This window comes from Piliocolobus tephrosceles, chromosome 16 (genome assembly GCF_002776525.5).
Source record: "Piliocolobus tephrosceles isolate RC106 chromosome 16, ASM277652v3, whole genome shotgun sequence".
Lineage (NCBI taxonomy): Eukaryota > Metazoa > Chordata > Mammalia > Primates > Cercopithecidae > Piliocolobus > Piliocolobus tephrosceles.
The window spans coordinates 62,143,325-62,168,018 of record NC_045449.1 but is presented as its reverse complement, the minus strand read 5'-3'; the positions used below and the strand labels follow the sequence as shown (position 1 = coordinate 62,168,018).

General features: G+C 40.3%; 1 protein-coding gene across 2 annotated transcripts; it reads right to left on the bottom strand.

Moving 5' to 3' along the window:
• On the bottom strand, window positions 1-21,268 carry PRKAR1A (protein kinase cAMP-dependent type I regulatory subunit alpha). 2 transcript variants are annotated; one of them, XM_023211962.1, is made up of 11 exons: window positions 20,728-21,268; window positions 17,307-17,489; window positions 9,791-9,961; window positions 8,903-8,994; window positions 8,642-8,703; window positions 7,748-7,794; window positions 6,784-6,942; window positions 4,817-4,877; window positions 3,725-3,846; window positions 2,749-2,830; window positions 1-2,471 (listed from the first exon to the last, which is right to left on the bottom strand). In XM_023211962.1, the coding sequence occupies exons 2-11, from the start codon at window positions 17,481-17,483 to the stop codon at window positions 2,299-2,301; spliced, it is 1,146 nt and encodes a 381-aa protein (XP_023067730.1). In that variant the 5' UTR covers window positions 17,484-17,489; window positions 20,728-21,268; the 3' UTR covers window positions 1-2,298. The 2 variants fall into 2 exon arrangements, with proteins under 2 accessions (XP_023067730.1, XP_023067729.1); XM_023211961.1 differs by lacking the exon at window positions 20,728-21,268 and adding an exon at window positions 20,327-20,491.
• Between the last annotated feature and the right edge of the window lie 3,426 nt (window positions 21,269-24,694).

The following is a 24,694-nucleotide window of genomic DNA, read 5'->3' as shown; positions in this document are numbered from 1 at the left end:
TAAGAATTTAAATTATTTCATCTCTTTTTATTACTTGACCTACCATTAAGACAATCTATAACAAAAAAAGTATATTAGCACACATGGTATAATCAGACCGGTAATCAGGAAGCAATACAAAACGGTCCTTTGGCCATCTATACTTTGTAGAGCAGTAAATCTCATAAATTCACTTACCAAGCCCAGGAATAATGACTTTTAAAAGCCTTGAATATCAACTAAGACAAATTATGCCAATTCTGATTTCTCACATATACTTAGATTACACAAAGATAAAGCTTTAGATATGATCATTGTTTAATGTAGACTTATCTTTAAATTTTTTAATTAAAAACTACAGAAGGGAGTAAACAGCAAGCCAAATGATTTAAGAGTAAAACTCACTTAGAAAGCATTATATGTATCTAAATATACATGAGCATGATTATATACATACATGAAACTGCAATTTTATGGCATTCTAAGTAACTCATTGAAGTACATTTTGGCATTTAAACAAAGATCAAATCAAGCTTTAAGCTTGTAAGAACATAATTTTCAACTTTTTAAATATAAAAAGGTAGCTAAACACAAAGTACAGATCAGAAAACACTCATTTAATATAGATTATTTTGGAAATTAAAAAATTTGTAACAAGGTGGCTTTCTTACCCACCCTAAAATGTACATAAAGCCTCTTCCCCAGATTTATACTTCATACTTGGTAACAACCTAAAAGTTTTTCAAATGTATGAAAAAAATCTACCATGACCAATTTAAATTACCTAGGAAAGGGCAGGAGAGGGGATCAATAATCAGAGTCAGTTAGTTGCACACAGATGGAAAAATGCTTGCAGTCACTCCCAAATATAACCCTACATTACCTTATATATAAATCACAACGAAAATAAAAGTGCCTACATTACAGAACTGTGAAAGTTTGTTTAAAAAAATAATAAAAATAAACTGTTGGGTATCATTGGAATAATGTAACACGTAAGGCTGGAAAATACTGAAATACAGTTAAGACTCAATACACAAGTTTACTTTAAAAACGAAAGGAAAGAAAGAAAAGTTTGCCAGAGAAATAAATGCTAGACAGGAAAGCGGAACTTTCAGCAGGATAGCCTTTTAGACCAATTTGAAACAACACAGACACATTATACCCTACCATCAACCCACCAGAAATTCTGAAATAAAAAGGAAAAAAAGACTAAACCAAAGTAAAAAATTTCTTCCAAAATCTCATGCCCCAGTGAATCTCACGGGGAAAATTCCCGACACTGAACTTTGTCCGCCTGCCATTTCTCCCTTTAGCAGCATCACCTCTTTTCTTGGTTAGGACATTTGCTCCATCTGTATCTAGTCATAGCAAATCCAATCTCCTGGAATCAGTTTAATAAGCAGAGGAGATTATACTGGAGTCAGCTGAAGGACAAACTTTAACCAAAAGCTCTAAATTAACAACCAAGATTGCAGACCTCAAATTCTTATTCTCAATTCAGCATCTGATCAATTATTTGGCACTAGCTGGATAAAGGTCTAATCGGAATTTGCGAGCCGAGGCAGATGTAGTTAAATACTAACCAGTATTTGTAGTCTATGAGTTAGTTTCAAACTTAAAAGGCAGGTATAGATAGCCACACTTAAAAGTATTTCAGAATTGGAGAAGAAACATTAATAACAAGATATAAATAAAACCAGGCAGATTAGCTTGGCAAACAAAAATTCTGGAAAAAAAAAATTGAACCAATCATATCCCATTGATAATTAGCAAAAATGGGCATTTTTCCACCCTTAAACTAGTTTAATCACAGGCAGATGTCTTTCTACTATACTAAGATTTTCTATATCCATTTTCCCTAATCTTTAGAGCTGGATGAGAAACCATTTATTCTACAAAGAAATACAGCATATATGGCCACAGTCTAAATATGCTTAGAACTGGAAAATTATGTCACTTAAAAAAAAAATCTTGCACTGTTACATCATTACTCTACGGTAATTCAATAGGTGCTGGGATCTGCCCTCACCAAAAAGCATGGCACTCACTGCCCAGGGTGAATACTAACACTGCACAAAGAGAAGCAGTAACAGTAAAGTCTCCATAGAACGCTTTCTATTTATTTAACTGTGTATGAGCATTCAGTTAATGCTCCAAATTGAAAATGGTGCAATAAAAGCAACTTTCAATATATAAACAGACAGGAAGCTGCGATGCCAGTGGCCACTTGGCGCTGCAAGTAGGGAAAATAAAGCAGTCTGCATGAGTGAAGCATGGATTGGGGAAAGGAGAAAAGGGAGGCACAGGAGGCAGATTTCAGACAGACAGTGACACAAAACTGTTGTACTGCTGGATGTTTCGTTTGAGGATGTCTGAGCATGGGCCAAGAACACGTTCAAATCTAGGTCGGTCCAGCTTAACGCACTTCAAGGGGCCACGAGCAACGACTGTGGCAGCACGAGGACGATTCATCAGTAGTGCAATTTCACCTGGAGAAAGGAAACGAAGAAGGGTAAGAACAGGCTAACTTCTATGAAAAACATTTCCTTAAAGCAGTGCACTTCTGAGAAAGAAGACAATAGATATGAGACAATCAGTAATTTCATTAAATGAGTAAAGATCAAAATCTCACACCGTCTCTCTGAGCCAAAAAAGACTGCAATTAGAAAATAAAATTCAGAAGACAAAATTATGGAAGACTACAGTATCTCACTGAGAGATGACTTAAAGAAACCATGTATTTATTGTGAGGGAATTCATACATACCAAAATAATCAGAAGGCCCCAATCTTCCCACTTCAACAAACTCTTCATTTTCTGACCGACGTTGTAGCACAGCAGCTGACCCCTATAATAAAATCACCAAAAAACTCAACAAACAAACACTCTCAAACCCAGGGTGGCATCTTAAACATCCTATGCAATTTTAGCTACCTTGCAAATATGTGCATATGATAAAAAATGACTTTAAAATTAGTCACCACATGATCTTCAATTTCTATTTTACCAACATCTCCTGCTAGCGAGGTTCTTCTTACCAAGCTAAGGTGCTTAAAGGGTGCAGACCTGGGTTAGTAAACTGTAGATGAAGGGCTAAATCCAAGCTCACCATCTCTTTCGCAAATAAAACTTTACCGGAATACCACACACATTCATTGACACATTATTTGTGGCTGCTTTTGCACTATGACAAGAGGTGAGTCTTTGCGAATGAAACCCTATGGTCCACAAAGCTTCACTTACTTACCACCTGGCCCTTTACAGTCTCCTGACTCCTGATTTAAATAAAATCAATTAGCAACTATGGAGCCACATTCATAAAAATCTGCCATTTGGACCTGCTTGGCAAGCAAGAGTATCTGCTATACATTCCCATGGAATGTGGAGATATACAAACACAGTAATTTTTCAAATTTAAATAATTACCTTTCATCCTTATTTGCCAGATAGCCCAAACACTTGCATTTTAACAAGGATAGTGCAGAATCATCAGTTTGTTATGTTAAATGGTTTTTAGAATTTGGCTATTCATGTCTATGGCCCTTCAAGAATTCTGACTCAAACTCATTTAAAAATGTAGTGACCTGGCAGAAAACCAAACAGCAGCATTTCAAAGTAAGAGATAATTTTAAAATACAATTGTCAGAGATTCTTAAAAACTAAAGCTATAGCTCAGAATTAGCCCACTCTTTCCCTCTTAGAGTGTACAACTTTTTACAGTATCAAATTCTGAGTTCTTTACCTCTAAAATAATGAAGAACTCATCCCCTGGTTCTCCCTGCACCACAATCTTCTGCCCATCTTCAAACTGCACTGGTTCCAATGCATCAGCTACCGTAAGACGTTCCCACTTGTCCAGAGACTCTGAAAGACAAGAATCAACATAATTGCTCTGTATTATTTGGTGCTGTTATAAAGGTAAAAAGAAAGTATAAAGAGATTCAACCAAATAGCCATGCCCATTCAACATTCTAGTAGTGTCTCAGATTAAACACAGTACCTGTCTTCAATTACCTCTAGTCTGAGCAGGATTCTCATACTGCCTGCAGATAGCCCTTAGATCCTTAACTTCAGTAGTCCAATGACTAGGTTAATTTATACCAACTGTACCCAATGGCAAGGGAATAAGAAAATGTAATCCTTAAGTATTCCTGAAGATTGCCATCAATGCATATCAAACCTACAACTACAATACTCAAAAGTCATAGTATCCCCACCCATATCATCCCAAAGTTTCGTAGAAATAATTTCATCTACTTAAATCTTTGGTTTACTTTATGAAACAAGAACTAGAAAATAACTTTTATTCCCAAAGGCCAAACTACAATCCAAAACACAAAGCAAATGTAACCAATTCAAAGAAAAGACAAATAAGGGGCGAAAAATTCACTGCAATAAACAATGGCCGAAGCCTGTTACCTTATAAAAATCCCCATTCCCCCTTCGTGAAGAACAGGTTCTAACATCTCCAAGTCCACATAACAAAATGCACAAAAGAATATCTTCAATTAATCTGCTTTACTCGAAATTTCAACAAACTTTTGGCATGTCTGCAGAGGATGCTAGCAAATGATACCTAATCTTTCCACAGAGGAAATGTATTCTTGGAAGTACTCACTTTTCTGAACCAATCAACTCAATGATGGAACAAGAGAGACAGAAGTCACAGAGGAAATAACTGTGAGTGTCCACAGTCAGAAGGACTTTCAGCCCTTCTGTCTTTTCAGGGGGAATGAGTAGCAATTATACTTTCAGAAGGCTTTTCCCAAGTCCAACCAATTCTAATTCAGGGGTATCTCATATACTAGCAAAGTCAACACACTTCACAACTCACCTAGAATAGAGACTTTACTGAGGAATTCCTCATACATCTTCCGCTTTCTCAGTGTGCTTCCCTAAAAATAAAAATAACAAAAGTGATATCCCCAAGACGTGTAATTATCACCACATAATGCTATGGAATAATAAATATTAAGTTTCAAGTAAATTTTAAAACCAGAAAGTCAAAGCTTGTTGCTGCTACTTTTTTCAATGAAGAAAGTTTAATTTTAACTAATTCGTTTTTATTTTACAGGTAATGAATGACATCTCTTGTGATTTTTATTTTCTGCCAATATTAATGCCCAATTCCTAGCATTTGTAACCAGTATGTTGACATATTTCACAAAGCATTTCCCAACTTCCAAATACAGTCGAAATACCAGTTTATACCTGAGCCTGTCACTCAAGATATTTTTCCACACACTTTATACCATGCCCAATTTCCATGTTTACTCTCAAAGTGATTTTGCGCCACTGCCACCCCAATTTATCTCTGAAAATATTTTCTCACAAAAGTGATCTAGGTCTTCATTTACATCCCAATAATCCTAGTGTTCTTCCCGTTCAATCCTGGTATTTAAATGCGGATTTCTCCATTAGTTTTGGCTTCTCACCTGTACAACTGACATGTCTTTATTCCATAAAAAAGGACCATACCCTCCCCTAATCAGCTACATAGATATTTCACCCCATATCTACAGTTCCTAATTCCCATCCACAAAGCCAATGCACTATGAGGCCCTAATTTCCTTTCAGGCCCACTGTGAGAAAGTAAAATATTTTATTTCAAACCAATAGTTCCAGGTCCTAACTCTTCCTTCTTTGGCAATGAGATAAAGCTGTAAACATTCTACGTTTCCTTTCACTAATAGTATTCCTGTAGAGGAAATGCAGAACTGACTGTATGGTCAATTTCTTCCCCAGTAGACTGTCATATCACTTCAAAACCAATCTTTCTAAAATTTAGACTTATCTTTGCCATAAGCGTTTGTGTTTTTTTAAGGTTCAGGGGTACATGTGCAGGTTATATAGGTAAACTGGGTGTCACAGGGGTGTGGTGTTCATATAATTTTGTGGCTCAGGTAATAAGCAAAGTACACAACACTTATTTTTCCTGATCCTCTCCCTCTTCCCACCCTCCACCCTCAAGCAGGCCCCAGTGTTTGTTGTTCCCCTTCTAGTATCCATGTGTTCTCATTGTTTAGCACCCAATTATAAGTGAGAACATGCGGTTTGGTTTTCTGTTCCTGTGTTATTTTGCTTAGAAAAATGGCCTCCGGCTCTATCTATGTTGCTACAAAGGACAAGACAATCTAATCTCATCTATCCATATATCCCAAATGCAGAAAAAGTTCAAAGTACATCAGACTGCACATTTTCAAATGGTCAGATGGACACTGTACACATTAAAGAAAACCACTGAAAATGGCCAATGCACTGACTGGGACTTAAACATCCAAAGCTATCCTATAAATTTATCACAAGGTTCTCAAAAAATCTGACTGTATCACCAGAACGTTCCCGTGCTTTTAGTATTTTGTTTATTCCTTTAACTAGAGGGGACGTGACATACATATGCATTACTGATAATCCACTTTCACAGGTTAGGGAAGCTGATTATTTCTGAATGGCCCCAAATAACTTGAAGCACTTAAAAGCAGCACCTATCATGCTGTAATGGGTATAATCAGGTAAATTAAGATGTGCCTACTAGTAAATGGATAGATTTCCCAACATGAGATGACCAGCACAAATATACCAGATCTTGTTTCCCAAGGTTTTGTTCTAAAATATCACTGCCTAAAATGGCATAATGAACAATGCTAAGCTGGGCTTAATGCAAAGTATTTGCTCATTAAAAGAAAGAAATACTTGCTCATTAAAAGAAAGAAAGATTTTCTTTTTAATTTGGTAATATTCAAACATTAGTTACATAGATGAGAATTCTAAATCACCCTCTCAAACAGCATGGTCTCTTACCATGAGGATTCTTCTATAGCTGTCTCGGTCGATGCCCCACAATTTCACATTTGTCTTTGCTTTGACAGTGGCTGCTCTAGGTGTTCCATAAATCAAAGCAAGTTCTCCAAAGCTCCCTCCTTCCCCAACACTGGTTGCCCATTCATTGTTGACATAGACCTAAAGTGCAAGTGACATCAAAAAAGTTTTTTTTCTAGATACAAACACATAAATGTTAGAAACCCTCAACCTTTTAAAAAGGTCACAATCCTAAACTTTGTTTTAAAAAATAAAATATATTATGTTTGCAGTACACAACAGAGAAGAATAGCTGATTTCTGATGAGTTAAATTGAGTGTCTAAAATTTACCTGATTTAATTATCTGATAAGAAAAAAGCACTCTGTAAGGATGTAAGGGAAAAAGGTTGGCTAAGCACTAATACCAGTCATGAATACTTAGAGAACCATGCTGAGCACTATGCTAATCATTTTACTTGCATTAGGTCACTGAATTTTCTAATAATTCTAAAAGATCAATGCTATTATTGTCCCCATTTCATCTGTGAATAAGAAAGCTGTATTAAGTTTGCTAGCTAATGCCTGGGTCTAGAATCGTTTGTGGGTTTTTTTTGTTGTTTTGTTTTCTTAAAAGACATGAGGTTTCACTTTGTTGCCCAGGCTGGTCTTGAACTCCTGGGCTCAAGCAATCCTCTTGCCTCCATCTCCCAAAGTGCTGGGATTACAGGCACGGGTCACTGCACCCGGCTACACACACTTCTTAACCACCACTCCAGCTAAAGTTCTGAACAGAAAATTACCTTTAAAAAGTTTCTCTGTGTCATGAAAATACCTGGCAAAAGGCATTAATAAAATCTGACATACAAGGGATGTAATGATCCTTCAAAATCACTATTCTTATTGCTCAGAAGCAATCAATACATCGGCTTTTAAGATCAACATATTTTTTATATGAGTAAATCTTACATCCGTCTCTCCTTGATCAATCACATAGAAGTTATCCCCTTCATCACCTAAAAGAGGGTAAAAATGTTAGAAGCATATTCCAAACGAAAGGAACAAACTATCAAAATTAATACAAAATAATAAACTTATTTTATAGTGGTACTGTGAGAGAAGACTGTGTTACAAAGTAACACAATCTTTCAGGGAAAAAAAATCAAGCAATATATTTTAAAAGTCACAGAATTAATCAAAAATTTTTTTAGTCATCTCATGGTGAATACCATCTCTGAAAAAAACTGTTAAAAGCTACATATGTGTACAAAGTTATTAACTGCTATGGTATCTATAACAAGGATATTAGAAACAACTCAAATAGTTAATAGCAAATTATTAGGTTGCCACAAAATGGAAACATATAACAATTCATAAAATGTCACGAATAAATAAGAAAATAAAAAGAGGAAGATAGTAAAAAGTTAGATCCATGTTAGTCTATGTAGGCAAAGTAAGAAATCTATATAAGTCCTAGAACCTTCTTAATAGAGCTATACAATGAAGAATGCAGGTGTTTCATTTATTTACTTTAAAAGTGATTAATAATCAATATAAAGGATATGAGAGATACATATGATTCTGAAATTTTATATGACATTCAAGGTAAGACAATGTAGGCATTTCCTTTAAATTATAAACAAAACTGTATCGAAAATATTAGTTCCCAATAAAAAGTGTTCTGTCCATCTCAGAAAATTTTAATTTAAAAGAAACAGAAAAATCCAATAGTATAACAGAAAAAAAAAAAAAAACAGTGGTTGGATCAAAGAGGAAAACAAACTTCAATAAAACAAAACCAAAAAAATCCTCCAGTCTCGCCTCCTCTCCCATAACAATACTGCATGCTCCAGAAGCCTTTACCTTGCTGAATCACAGTCTCTCCTGCGATAAAGGAGACCGAAAACATGGCATCAAAAATATCACTGCAAGAGAGAGAAGGCCTCGTGTTACATTTCACATGTCTCTTCCATGAGTTTCAAACATTAAGCTTAGAATTAAAGACCCCTGATTGTCATCTGGTGAACAATCATTAAGAGTTCTAAAACTTGCAACAAGTGTTGAAAATAATTTGGGATCACACCCTTACTTGAAAAATAGTGTTAAGAAAGAGCCTGTTCCTACCTTCTCTCATTATCATCAAGATGTGAAAACAGCACATTCTTCTCAATGGCTTTGGCTAAAGCAGCCATCGTCTTGTAATCTTTTGGTATAACCTAGAAAAGAATTGAAGGTCAAATGACAATTCCATAAACCAAAAACATTTCATGTTTGCAACCTGCATTTCAATTAAATGTCAAGCCACATTATGGTATTTAAACAAGACTGCTTCAAGTTGAATATTTTCACTACAACACACTTGTACTATCTTTGATCCATAAACTACTCAACAAATATTGACTAATTAATCCCCTTGCCTACAGCCAGGCCTAAATATAAAGTCTGGTACCTGGTTCCCAGTTAATAACTAAAGAAACAAACCAAAACACCTTGACCAAGGTCATTATTCTGAGGCAAAACTAAGCATTTTATAATAATTAGTCATTTTAAAGTCTGTGATCTGTTAGTTTCACAAGCCTCAAGTGCGACAATTCTGTTCCCATTTAAGGTTAACAGCATAACTAAAATAGCAGCCTGGCTCTGAGGAAGAGGAGAATATAGGACAAATGAGGCTCGTAGAATAAAAGGTTAAAAGTCACAACATTTAACAGGATAGCAAAAAACGGACATCATGATTCAAGAAAAAAAGCCCACCTCCTTCTACTGCAAAACAACAGCAGCAAGGAAGTAACAAACCCCAAAATGCAATTATTCACTGGTTTATAATCACTATTAGTTATTTCCTCTGACAGCATGCTATTACAGAAACCTGTTTTCCAGTACCCAAGAACTGTACAGGATGGATGAAGTTCCACCCCGTTTTGTATTTTACAATTCACTCATCAAAGGAGACTAGATGACCACCAAATGGGTCCCAAAAGCATCTCCCTGATGTTCAAATATCAAAACTACCTTTCTAACATACGATGTGGCATCTTCCTCCGTGTAGACCTCAGCGCTGATAGCACCTCGTCGCCTCCGACCTTTAACCACTGGGTTGGGTGGAGGAGGAGAGATCTCATCCTCCCTTGAGTCTGTACGAGTGCCTGCTTTCTGCAGATTCTGAATCTGTTTTGCCTCCTCCTGAAAGAAATTACAAGTTTGCAAAATGAGATCCTTCAGCATGTAAAGCTGGCATTCTCGCGTTCCAATGATAGTCTATTGCAATAGTCGATAGACTATTGCAAGATATGGAAGATAGTCACTTCCAATCTCTTCCTCCATTAACAATGTAAGTTAAGAAGAAAAGACTGATTCCAAAAGGGAAAAACAATAGTAACACTTGAAAAGAAACACTCTCAAGAGAATGTACCTCAGATGATAACAGATGCTATCCTTTATTAATGGGCAAAAGCCATTGGTACAAGCCATTAGTACTCACATGTGAGTAACAAATCAGATATTCATTAATGTCTTGACAACAATGATCTGTGATGCACACGACAGTAACACACTGCAAGACAAAATCCTGAAAATTGGGTTTTTTTGGATGCTACTGCAGATAGCAAGAGACCCTCCTGCCAAACGAAATGTTATCAGGAAAAACAATTCAAGCCCAACATAGTGATCCAAGAATGTCTAGATTACCGAGTTACTTCATCAACTCAATAAGCCATTTTCTGGATCTGCCATGCCAAGACCTATGCTAGGCAACAGGAATACAAAAACAAATAGGAGAGGGTCCTGAGCCTGTGGAATTCACATTCTAGTTTGATCCCAGATAAAAACAAATAATGAAATGATGTGATGGTAATCATGAATTTAAATAAGATCATTATCTATAATACTTCTCCCAGCAGAGCTAGGATCATTCTTTGTAATCAAGGTTTAAACTTGAAGTTAAAAGACAAAAAGAGTTTACTAGGTTTTAAAAACTACTTATTGGACCAATTCAAATAAAACTTAAGATAAACTATTAAGCATTATTTTTTCATATCTAGAGCCTTAAAAACAAATTCCTCTCAGATCTAAAGAATTAGTTGTTATGACTGAAGTAAAAGGGAAAAAATAAAAATGTGTTACCTTCTACTTTCTCATTCATTTGACCCATTACTTCTCTTTTATATATAAATGTGTCTCTAAGTGTCCATATATTAATCTCCAGAACATTGGCAGCATTCAAGAAAAGCAATGGTTATAATAATAACCTTTCATTATTATGTCCTTTTGTACTTGCACAACTTTGAAATATGTGAAAATGTAAACTACTTTTTAAAATACGGTTTTTAGAAAACTCATTTCATGTTAATTCTGCTTTTTCCAATAACCAATAAGGGTTTCTCATTTCATATTAACACAGGGCTATAAAACTCAAGTCACCCCCAACTTTAAAGTTTAAAAGTACATGACTGTAGAAAACTCATTTCATGTTAATTCTGCTTTTTCCAATAACCAATAAGGGTTTCTCATTTCATATTAACACAGGGCTATAAAACTCAAGTCACCCCCAACTTTAAAGTTTAAAAGTACATGACTGGGTACAGTGTTTCAGGCCCATAATCCCAACACTTTGGGAGGCCAAAGGGGGCAGATCACTTGAGTCCACGAGTTTGAGACCCGCCTGGGCAACATTATAAAACCTCATCTCTACAAAAAAACATAAAAATTAGCTGGGCGTGGTGGCACGCACCTGTAGTCCCAGCTACTTGGCATGCTGAGGCAGGAGGATCACCTGAGCCTGGAAAGTAGAGACTGCAGTGAGCCATGATCCCACCACTGTACTCAGGCCTGGGCAATAGAGTGAGATCCTGCCTCAAAAAATAGGCCACGCATGGTGGCTCACGCCTGTAATCTCAGCACTTTGGGAGGCTAAGGCAGGCAGATCACAAGGTCAGGAGTTCAAGACCAGACTGGCCATTATGGTGAAACCCCATCTCTACTAAAAATACAAAAGTTAGCTGGGCATAGTGGCAGGCACCTGTAGTCCCAGCTACTCAGAAGGCTGAGGCAGGAGAATCGCTTGAACCCAGGAGGCAGACGTTGCAGTGAGCCAAGACTGCGCCACTGCAGTCCAGCCTGGGTGACAGAGCAAGACTCCATCTCAAAATAATAATACTAAACACACACACACACACACACACACACACACACAGTTTAAGAGTATAAATGAAAACACAAATTCGTCCCCCCAAATTTGTCAGTGACATTTCACAAAAATTTCACAAACAACATTTCATTTGGGACTATATTTTACTTCACTGAATTTTTAGATTAATTGTGAAGTAACAAAAGTATTTTGATTTCAGCATTGTCTCATGGAGTCTAGTGAGTCTTTTAAAAACAGCAATCTGAACATAACCTAATCTGACGACTCAGAGCCATTACTCAGATCATGAGTTTTCTAGTATACACTATGATATATTTTTATATCTTTTCTCTTGCTGTTGTCATCCTGCTGTCAGTCTCCTTCCTCCTCAGCTCTTTAAGTGAGGTGATGAATAACCTAAATACCTTGACTTGATCATTACACATCTTATGCATGTAAAATACCACATGTACTCCATAAAAACATACAAATGTTATATATCAATACAAAATTAAAAATTAGAAAAAACCTCCCAGTCTACTCAGTGGTTAACTACGTTCTTAACTCTGAGGTTCAAATTCTGCATTCGGTTTTGCATTAAATTCTGCACTATCTTCTTGACTCTTAGGTTCAAATTCTGTCCCCACTACTAACTTACTATGTTTTCACGATTATTTGTTCCCTCCCTGCTTCTGTCACTCTTCCCTGTGGGTAAAGTATACTTCTCACCCCACTGACTTAAGGCTTGGCTACAGGACTTGCTCTGGCCATGGAATGTAAGTGGACATGCCATACCATGCTTGCCTGTGTGGTTTGGCTCTGTCCACCTTGAGCTTCTGCCCTCCCTCTGCTTTGAGAACAGCATGCCCTATATAGGGCTGCTCCTTCTGCTCAGCCCCAGAACAAGATATGTGGTGTCAGAACACAAGACAGGCTGATACCAGAAGAACTGTACATGACTGGTCTGTTGTAGTAACCACTGAAATTTGGGGGTTGTATGTTGCTCCAACAAAAGCAGACTACAGTCTATGACCACAGCCACATTACTTAATTTCTCTGTTTTACTGCTATGTCTGTAAAATGCTGATAATCACCTACCTCACACATTTGAAATAACAAGTATGTATGTATATAAAGTGCTTCACACAGTACCTGACACACCAGACACAAGGTCAGTTATTTTAGTTCCTCTTATTTAAGGTTCTAATAAATACAAGAGTAAAAGAAGACTCAAATTCCAGATGACTGAATTAAAATGCAGAAGCTTTCAAAAGACCAACTGTCAGAATTTTTGGTACATTTCTTACGGAGTAGTTGAAAGAAACAGAAACACAATCCCCCAGTAGTGAGGAAGAAGGTGATGAGTATATGACTGTATTTTCAGACTGATATGGTTTGGCTGTGTCCCCACCCAAATCTCATCTTGTAGTTCCCATAATCCCCACGTGTTGTGGGAGGGACCCGGTGGGAGGTAATTTAATCACAGGGGTGGTTACCTCCCTGCTGTTCTTGTGATAGTGAGCGCTCATGAGATCTGATGCTTTTGAGGGGCTTTTCCCCCTTTTGCCTGACCCTTCTCCTTGCTGCTGCCATGTGAAGAAGAATGTTTGCTTCCCCTTCTGCCATGATTGTAGTTTCCTGAGGCCTACCCAGCCATACGGAACTGTGAGTCAAACCACTTTCCTTTATAAATTACCCAGTCTTGGGTATGTCTTTATTAGCAGCATGAGAACAGACTAATACAGTAAACTGGTACCACAGAGGGTGGCGTGCTGCTACAAGGATACCCAAAAATATAGAAGCAACTTTGGAACTGGGTAACAGGAAGAGGGTGGAACAGTCTGGAGGGCTAAGAAGACAGGAAAATGTGGGAAAGTATGGAAATTCCTACAGACTTGGAGGGCTCGAAAGACAGGAAGATGTGGGAAAGGTTGGAACTTGCTAGAGACTTGTTGTACGGCTTTGACCAAAATGTTGACAGTGATACGGACAATGAAGTCCAGACTGAGGTGGTCTCAGACAGAGATGAGGAACTTGTTGAGAACTGGAGTAAAGGTGACTCTTGCTATGCAAAGAGACTGGCAGCATTTTGGCCCTGCCCTAGAAATCTGTAGAACTTTGAACTTGAGAGAGATATCTAGGGTATCTAGTGGAAGAAATTTCTAAGCAGCAAAGCATTCAAGAGGAAGCAGAGTTGAAAAATTTGCAGCCTGACAAAGCAATAGAAAAGACCCCATTTTTTGGGGAGAAATTCAAGCCTGTTGCAGAAATTCACATAACAAGGAGCCAAATGTTAATCACCAAGACGTTGGGGAAAATGTCTCCAGGGCATGTCACAGACCTTCAGGACAGCCCCTCCCATCATAGGCCCAGAGGCCTAGGAGGGGAAAAAGGTTTCCTGGGCATGCCCTGGGGCTCCTGTACTATGAAGCCTCAGGACATGGTACCCTGCATTCCAGCTGCTTCAGCTCCAGTCTTGGCTAAAACAGGCCAAGGTACAGCTCTGGTCATCACTTCAGAGAGTGCAAGCCCCAAGCCTTGGTGGCTTACACGTGGTGCTGGGCCTGTGGGTGCACAGAAGTCAAGAACTGAGGTTTGGGATCCTCCCCCTAGATTTCAGAAGATGTACAGAATCGCCTGGATGCCCAGACAGAAGTCTGCTGCAGGGGCATGGCCCTCCTGGAGAACCTCCGCTAGGGCAGTGCGGAAGGGAAATGTGAGATCGTTTGGAGCCCCCAGACCGAGTCCCCACTGGGGCACCGCCTAGTGGAGCTATGAGAAGAGGGCCACCATCCTCCAGACCCCAGAATGGTAGATCCACCAACAGATTGCACCATGCACCTGGAAAAGCAGCTGACACTCAACGCCTGCCTGTGGAAGCAGCCAGGAGAGGGGCTATACCCTGCAAAGCCACAGAGGCGGAGCTGCCCAAGGCCACAGGAGCCCACCTCTTGCATCCGTGTGCCCTGAATGTGACACATGGAGTCAAAGGAGATCATTTTGGAACTTTAGAATTTAATTACTGCCTCACTGGATTTTGGATTTGCACGGGGTCTACAGTTCCTTTGTCTTGACCAAGTTCTCCCATTTGGAAAGGTTGTATCTACCCAATGCCCCTAGGAAGTAACTAACTTGCTTCTGATTTTACAGGCTTATAGGTGGAAGGGACTTGCCTTGCCTCAGATGAGACTTTGGGCTTGAACTTTTGAGTTAATGCTGGAATGAATGAAGACTTTGAGGGACTGTTGGAAAGGCATGACTTTGTTTCAAAATGTGAAAACATGAGATTTGGGAGGGCCCAGGGGTGGAATGATATTGTTTGGCTGTGTCCACACCCAAATCTCTCTTGTAGTTCCCATAATCCCTGTGGGTCCTGAGAGGAACCCAGTGGGAGGTAATTTAATCATGGCGGGGGGGTTACCCTCATGCTGTTATCGTGATAGTGAGTCCTCACAATAGCTGATGGTTTTATAAGGGACTTTTCCCATTTTGCTCTGTACTTCTCCTTGCTGCTGCCATGTGAAGAGGACGGGTTTGCTTCCCCTTCTGCCATGATTGTAAGTTTCCTGAGGCCTCCCCAGCCATGCCGAATTGTGAGTCAATTAAACCTCTTTCCTTTATGAATTACCCAGTCTCAGTATGTCTTTTTAGCAGCATGAGAACGGACTAATAGACTAACATACAAATTAACACCTAACACACAGAACACTGACCCACTAAAAAGTTGAAAATCTAGTTACTTAAAGATCCAGGTATCTATATTCAACCCTGGAAAGAATGTATACATGTGAACAAAGACCCCTGAATTATAGTAAAAACCACGCTGAACTGTGACTTTACTTATTAAAAGGTAAAGAAGCTGAAACACATTAAATCTAAAATCCCATCTGCAAAGAAACCATTTTAATAATTATTCACTGCTTTCCACCTTTGTTAGCCCTTAAACAGTACTGTGGCAACTACAAGCTTTGAAACTAGCATCACACATTCAACACTCCCTATAAAAAGATACACACTTAATGTCTCACCAAGTTAATCCCCTCATTTGATGGTTTCTATTGATGTCCAAAGAAGAGGGATCACCTTACAGTGACCCATTTCAAAACCGGATCTCCAGGAACGCACTTGACTTCAAAACAAGGTACATCTATGGCCTGGCTCTATAATACTTCCACGATTTGGAAATTGCGTAAATAAGAGAAAGCCAGAATATCCACTATAATTTCAAGATGGCAAAGCAACATTCACAGTAACTAGGTTTTTTGTGTTTTTTTTTTTAATTATTCTGATCATGGTACTAAATACAAATTTTAACAATCACTTTTTAAAGAAAATAGAAAATACCTGATCACTGAGCTACCCAAATGCTTTTTAAAGCTTAGTATAGAGTCTTTTACAAATAACTTACGCTGATTATAAGAAATTAATAACCTATGCTGATGAATAAAAACCAATGGAAAATAACGCAAATTATTTCTATTATACAATTAGATAATCATACACCAAAGAAATGTCCCTCAATTGACTCATAATCATTATGAACCACCTCCTAACTTCCAAGAGAAAATCTGTAAGTTTATCTAACTGATTTACAGAAGCAAATCACATACACTATTGAAAATATTTGGTGATCTAGACTTTTTCATTCATCATTTCTTGAGGGAGATGAATTGAAGCATTCAACTGAAGCATTCATTTGCTTCAATTATCCCTGATGTAAAATTATCACTTTGTTTAGAAAAACATATGCCATATATGTAGGTCACAATGACCTACATGCAAGGAGGAAGAAGAAAAAAGAAAAACTGGATTAATTTTTTTCAAGGGGCAACAAGTCCTGACAATAATATGGAGTAAAATGTTTGAGGACCATCAATCTCAGTATCTCTACTCTACAGTAATTCATCAGATATACTCTACACTAAAATAGACAATCTAATTGAAAATTTCTGATCTATCAATCACAAGCTAGATTTATGTTTCATTACACTAGTTTTAAAAGTGGGATAAGATTTATTATACTTACTTGCTTTGCTCAAAAAGGGAGAAGCATTAACTGCCTTCAAGTACTACAGAATTTCTTATTCATTGAACTGCTATACTACTACTGATCAGTTTTATCTGTTATAGTTTTACGCACTAATTTAAAAAGTCACAAAGAATTGTGTGGAAACCCTTTGTTAGCCAAGTACAGTTAGCATACAGGTTCATTTTCTGATAAATTCTACTAATTAAGAATTTTTAAATTATTACAAATGCCTTACTTGTATTTCTTATTTGAAATTGTTTTAGACTTTTTAGTCAGATTCCTTTTCTTCCAAAAAATACAAATTAGTAACATTCCAGTTATTAAATTTAACAACTGTCACAATCACCTCATCATCTCCCTACATTTATTTTTACCTTCTCCAACCTCTCAAAGTATTCCCTGAGGAATGCCATGGGTCTCTCAGGTCGAGCAGTGCACAACTGCACAATAGAATCTTTGAGCAGTGCTTGAATGTTATGCTTCTGGACGTAGAGTTCACATTCTCGAAGGCTGCGTGCCTCCTCGCTGGCGGCAGTACTGCCAGACTCCATGGTTCTCTGCGAGAAAAAAACACACATATGCTTGTATAAACTATAAAGCAAAATGCCAACCTGGCATTTAACTTGCTAAATTCATTAGGCAACTGATTCATAGGGATTTTTTTCTGAGTAGATTTTGTTTTTAAACAGGGAAGTGGGGACTAGGGAATAAAATATGTACAGAAATAGCATTATTCCAAGTAAATGTTTAATTTAGTTCCTGTTGCAGGATCTTTGCTCTGTAGGCAACAGTGAGAGTCCATAACCTCAACTCCTGGGAGGAAGTATGAGCCACTATCCTCCGCAAAGGCGGGTACTGAAGTCAAGCCCTTAAGGGAATTTCATTCAGTTCTCCCTGGCAAAAGAAATCATGATGATGTGGGAAGTAGGTAAACGGTAAACAGGACAGAGAATTACCAGGGCACACAAGTCCAACTCTAAGTGAAAGCAAGTCAGCACAATGAAGAACATCTGACATTCCCTATACGTAACTTCTATCCCATGGGAGTGTCCTAATGTCACAGAGCAAACCACTGGAGTGAGGATTTGATTAGCCAACTACTAGCGTAATCAAAATTTTTAAAAACACGCAAGAAAATTCAGGTGAGTTTTAAAAGCAACTTTTTATTCCAGAATCGTTTGCCAGATTCCACCCCTAAATGATAATACACTACTGGTAAAAGAAGGAAAATCCTAAATTCGGGGAGGGAAGAATCCTTACCACGTAAACTGTAAAACATTTGGACAGAAAATTGTCAAAATATTTTCTTCATCTGGACAGGTGAATGTTAAAACACTTAAGTTTCAAACTTGCATGAAGAACCAATAGATCAATTGCATTTAATGAATTACATTTAACAGATAAATTGCATTTAATGGATTTTAGAGGATTCAAATTATGGTACCTTTATGTGAAGTAAAGCAAACAGAGATAATAACGAGCAGCTAACCCTACCCTGGAATTAAAAATTTAGTAACTTAACAACAGGGTCATCTACTGTTTTTCTTCCAACTCCAAATTACTAAGCACTTAAGAGTAGAAGACAAGAGTGTGGTCCCCTCCACTCAGCAACTGAATTAAATACTAATCAGACTTTTCCAATTATAATGCATTGTAAACTATTGAGATGAAACTGTACATTTAAAAGAATTTATAGAAAGAAATACCAGAGTAAAGAGCTATTCTAAAGTGCTACACTGTCACTCATTTTGTTTTGACAACTTTCACCATAAAGGTCAATAACAAGTAGGCTAATTAACAAACTATTAGAAAGTTTGTGGCTCCGAGACAAGCACATAAATTAGAAGCCATGGAAAAAGAATCATGCTGCTACTTTAGAAATAAACAGGCAACAACAAAAAAATTGGGATAGATTTATACATGCCACTTCTCCAGGTCAGGCAATCCTATGAACTGAAAATCCACTGCAGTAGAATTGTCTGCATTTCAAATAATACTTGAAGACCACCAAGAACAATCATAAATCAGATCTTTCATGCTTCAAAACACAGTCATATTTCAAGAATATTCAACTGATCAATCATTCTAAGATCAGGTCTTGGGCTGATAGAGATGAGAGAACTGGGCCTAAGGAGTGAAACTGTTTTTGTTTGAAACAACTAATGTATTACAAAAACCAAAAAGACAGCCAGTATACGAATAGAAATGTCCCAAGATTAAGGCAGTCACCATGTAAATCCCTGAAAAACCAGATTTCACAGTCTTAATATTTTTAATTGAGTTACCTGGATTCTCTATGTGTACTTATTTGTAAAAGCCCAACAACCTAGCCTTCCCTCCCCACACACAATTATTTAACTGCTTCAAAACTCTCGCTGCATTGTCTCTATGCAAAACAAAACATCCAGATTCATTCTTTCGAAAATTCGGTTGTGACAAAATTGCTTCGAAAGGATTACATTCTAGGAAATAAATACATAACACTTTTGAGAAACTGTTCCTGATTCAGACCGCACCCCCTTAGACCTGCCAAGTTACGGCTTCCCTGGGGTCATCCTGAGGAAGTGTTTGCTTTCCTCGCTCTGCTGAAAGGACGGATCTCTTGGGACTCTCTCAAGGAGTAAGACAGTCGTCACCACAAGCTCTGCCCTGAAGGGGTTAATAGGTACCGTGTATTTTCTAGAGGAAGGGCAGGAAAATGCCCTTCACTTCACGTAGGCCACGGTCATGACCACAAAATGAAGAAGGGAAGCCGAGACTTCAAGCTACGCCAGTCGGAAGGCCACAGTGGTGGCGAGGCGGCCTTAGGTGGAAAAATCGGGAAAGCGAGGGAGGTGAAAGGGAACAAAAGGAAATTCAGGAGCCCGACTAAGACCGTTGTGCTGGGGGGAAGATCACCTCGCTATGGAGAGGAAAGGCTACTGCTAACAATGACTAGCAATCAGAGTGGAGAGGAAAACTGCCGGCTTACAAGAAGAGCCAGGACCGGCGGACGAAACGATGGCGGACCCCAGCAAAATAGAGCCGTTGTCCTTCAGGAAATGGGGGAGGGTGAGCGAGGAGGCCGCGGCGCGCGGGGGCGAAAGCGGCCGGGGAGGGCAGCGGAGGGCCCAGGGCTCCAGGCGCCGTGGGGTGGGGGCAGCGCGCGGGAGCTGGGCGGCTGGGAAGCCCCGTACCAAAGCGGACGCCCAGATGGCCTTGGGGATGCAGACTCGGAGCTGGGGGCGTGAGGCCTGAGTGGAGGCGCCCGCCGGGTCGGGGAGGGGCAGGGGGGTGCGGCCGTCCCCCCGCAGGTCGCTCCCCGTGACGCCATCTTGGATCGGTCCAGCTCCCCCAAACGGGCGGCGAAGCGACGAAGCTCACCTAGCCTGAGCCCCCGACTGACCCCACTCACCTGGGGATGGGCGGCGGCGGGCACGAGGCTGCGGGTGCGAGGTGGCGGCGTACCGAGCTCCCTCAGCGGTTTGCTCCCAGCCCCGCTCCACTCTGCGATAGCGGCTAGGCGACAGCTCCACCGGAAACGGCCTGGCCGCAGCCAATCAGCGTTCGGCTGCTGACGTCAATGCGCCTCGCTCTGGCCAGAGCCGTCGCCTTAGCAACCTTAAGGGCGCAACAGCCCCAGTTCCTCCCCCGTCGCTCTTGGAAGACCCTCACTCTGCAGTCTTTCGCCTTCCGCCATTCTTTCCATCTTACTCGTCGCTTATCCACAGCAGTTTCTCACGCCCGCCACTTCTCCTTTCCGCACTCTCCCTAGTCCGGTTTTCTCCTCCTTCCTGCTTACCTGCCCCTCCTTACCTGTCCCTCTCTGGGTGTCTTGGGTCGCCTCTGTTCCTCCTTCTGCTCTTCGCTCCCTCTCCGCGCAGCTACTGTGAGCTTCCCTCTAGTCCCTTCGCTCTTCTGTCCACCCCACTTTCTCTCCTGCCTCCCTCGACGCCTCTGCCTTTTCTCCCTCCTTTCCGCCCCCTCTCCTGCCGACCCACGTGGGGCGTCTCGGATGACAGGTGGGCGACTCCGCCCCGCGGCCCCTGCAGGGGAGGGCTCCGGGCCGGGGAGGGGAGAGTCCTGCCGTTGCCAGCCCCCGGAGGAGGTGGCTGCCCCCGCGGATCTGCAGCAGCTGCGCCGCGGGGCCGAGCGCGGGCGGATGCCCGGGATGCGCTCTCCGAGCTGCGCATCCTGTGCCCGGCCAGCGCCGTCCGTGCCCCGGGCTCAGGTCCGTCATCCGGTCCAGGAAACCTGAGCCCTGCCGAGTCCCCGCTGGGCCGACAAGGCCTCTCTCCCCGCCGGGGGTGCTGTCGTCTGTGCAGGCCACACGGTCCCTGTGGAAACCAGGCTCGGGAAAGGACTTTGCCCGGGTCCTTCTAGAACCTGAAGTGCCCCCCCTCGCCCATCACTCCTGACCTCACAGGGGGAGAAATGCAGAGCGTGCAGATTGTCACAAACGCCCTGTGACCCAACAAGAAATCGCAGCTGTCCGTACAGGCTGCACTAATGGGGGAAATTCGGAGGAAAAGCGACTTTACTCTTTCAGCCATTTTTTTTTCTCCCATCAGAGTATCTGTCTCAGGAGGAAGAAAAGGGAGACAGGGTACAGTTTTAGACACATGAAGTCTCTAACTGAATAAAGAAAGCCCATCAAGGAAACATATCCAAGTGTTTGGCTGGGGGCTGCTTTAGTAGTATTGTATGTATTTCTAGGGCTGTGTGCTTAAAATTCATAATGAATTCAACACAATACAAAAAAGCAAAATACACATGCAAGTGTCTAGGAGCTGTTGTAGTAACATGGTGTATACTTCAAGGGCTGTATGGTATGTTTAAAGTAAATTATGAACAACACAATACAAAAAAGTATCTCAATAATGTTTATATTGATTCCAGATTGAAATGATAATATTTTGATATATTAAGTAAAATATTATTAAAGTTAATGTAACCTTTGTTTTTTTAATTCTTAATGTAGCTATTAAAATGTTTAAAGTTACACAGATGGCTCCCATTATATTCCTATTGGACAGCGCTGCCCTCGGAGGCCGACTGCTCCCCCAAATCCACCAGGACTCTAAGGGTACTGTCTGTCAGATGATTTATTTAGTTATGTTACTCACTGCCTTCTGATAGTCAGGGACACATAGGCGACATCAAAAGGGCAATCAGGTCTACAGGGGGGAATGTAGGGTTGAAGTTACTCCTTTCACTGACTCCCCAAATGTTGACCATTGGCCCTCCTCCAGGGATGATCGGAATTGGGGATTAAAGACAGAGCCTCAGTCATATAGGATTTCACTCTTGACAGTACAAAGAAGAGTTGATAAGCTGAACCCTACGCTGGCAAGCAGTAGAGGAAATTTGATACCATTGAGCAGGCCCGGTCATGTTATGGGAAGAAAATATTGCAGTCAGGTAAATCTGAGTTTGGTTTCAGGCTCTGCCATGTCCGGTAATTGACTTAATCTCCATGGGTGTCAGTTCCTCGGTCATAAAAGGATGAACAGGACTGTGTTAAAGTTCACTAATAAGGGTAATAACAGCAAACACATATAGCGCTTACTGTGTTCCAAGCACTGAACTAAGGGCTTTACACTTAAATCATTTAATCTTCATAATAACTCTTAACATAGGTAATATTGTTATTGTTACAGAAAAAAACATGAGACATGGAGAAGTTAAGTGACTTGCGCAAGGCCACACAGCTAGCATGGCTTAAACTCAGGCAGTGACATTAATCACTCTCCATTGCAGGATAAATATCTCTCTCTCTCTCTCTCTCTCTCTCTCCATATATATAGTGTTCACTACAGTGTGGGATATATTAAATGAATGTTAATTTACTTCCCATTTCTCCCTCTTCCTGCAGAGCTACCCAAACTACAAGGTTAAGTCAGAGTGACACTATATCCCACCATTAGTGTTACCTTCTAAGTGCAGTTAAGACACTAAGAATAAGGAAACAAGCAAGCTGGTGACATTGAGCTGAGCGCTTTGAGTGACAGCTGCTTCCTTGCTGAGGCCTGGCTGTGTGTCCCCATTCAGCTGCATGCAGGCGCCAGTCCAGCCACGGGCCGTTTCCTGTGTCAGTCACACTCAACCTTGTTCTAGGTGCCAAATCCTCATATGCTGGGGCTTTAGGAGACATAAAGGGAAATGAGCAGTAGACAGTTGAGCCCAGAGAGAGTTCAGTGAGACAGCTGTTCCGCAAAACTAAATAGCCTCAGTGCTTTCCAAATGGTGCAAATGTTCTTTCAGTGCCACTGTGCCGCTGTGAGAATACCAACTTGTTGGTATTCATAAATTACCTTTCAGAAATGACATTGTTCCACTGTAGTTTCTGTATGGTTTCCCTTCTCCAGAGGCCTTCTGCCCTTGATTCAAAGGTCTGTTAGCCTTTCCTTTGCCCTGTGTCCTTGAAAAACTCAGTTTAAAAATACATTTCTAGAGTAGTGGGATTATAAGTAAATTTTCCTCTTTAAGTGGTGGCTAACATCTGTAATCCCAGCACTTTAGGAGGCCCAGGCTGGAGGCTTGCTTGGGACCAGGAGTTCAAGACCAGCCTGGGCAACACAGTGAGACTGCTGTCTCTACAAAAAACAAAAAAATTTAAAAATTAGCCAGATGTGGTGACCCATGCATGTATGTACTGGGAGGATTGCTTTAGCCCAGGAGGTCAAGGCTGCAGTGAGCCATGATTGCACCACTGCACTACAGCCCTGGCTACACAGCAAGACCTTCCCACTCAAAAAAAGAGAAAGGAATTTCACAATTGCTGTTACAATGTTTGTGAAACAATACCAAAAACCATAAAAGCAAAATAAATACGAGTGATAAGCAGAAATAGAACTAAGAAAGCTAAAACATGAAAGGAAGGAATACTTTGGTGGTCCATTTCTTGGTGGTTCCCATACCTAAAGTTTCCAATGGCTAAACACAGATCCACATATTTCCAATTTCAAGTCCATCACCACCTACTTATGGTGGACAATGGTACTGAGTATTTATAGTTCCTAGGAGACCCAAAGTTGTGGGTTCAGACGTAACTAATTCCAGCAAACACCCAAATGCCAAAATGTCTTCCTACTTTTCTCACTGGCAAATGCTCATTTAAACTAAGGAGGGGTGTTTATCTTGAGCATTAATTGAAAATATTAACCAAGAAACCAGAAGGGTGGCAAACTTTGGTCTAACACTAAAGTGTTCCAAGTAAAAATATCTTTTTTTTTTTTTTTGAGTCGGAGTCTTGCTCTGTCGCCCGGGCTGGAGTGCAGTGGCCGGATCTCAGCTCACTGCAAGCTCCGCCTCCCGGGTTTACGCCATTCTCCTGCCTCAGCCTCCCGAGTAGCTGGGACTACAGGCGCCCGCCACCTCGCCCGGCTAGTTTTTTTTGTATTTTTAGTAGAGACAGGGTTTCACCGTGTTAGCCAGGATGGTCTCGATCTCCTGACCTCGTGATCCGCCCGTCTCGGCCTCCCAAAGTGCTGGGATTACAGGCTTGAGCCACCGCACCCGGCCTAAAAATATCTTAATCTAAAACATATCTTCATCAAAAATAGCATATTTACTTATTTACTCAACTTGTATTTTAGATTCAGGGGATACATGTGCTGGTTTGTTACCAGGGTATATTGTGTGATGCTAAGGTTTTGGGTACAAGTGATCCTATCACCCAGGTAGTGAGCATAGTACCCAATAATTTTTAAACCCTTGCTCCCTGACTCCCCTTTCTAGTAGTCCCAAGTGTCTACTGCTTCCATCTTTATGTCCTTGAGTA

Coding starts and splice junctions, on each gene's coding strand:
- PRKAR1A (XM_023211962.1), bottom strand. CDS start 17,483: ATGGAGTCTGGCAGTACTGCCGCCAGCGAGGAGGCACGCAGCCTTCGA. Junction 8,704..8,902: donor CTTGATGATAATGAGAGAAG/GTAGGAACAGGC, acceptor TCTCTCTTGCAG/TGATATTTTTGATGCCATGT. Junction 2,831..3,724: donor AGTTCTTCATTATTTTAGAG/GTAAAGAACTCA, acceptor ATTTTATTATAG/GGGTCAGCTGCTGTGCTACA.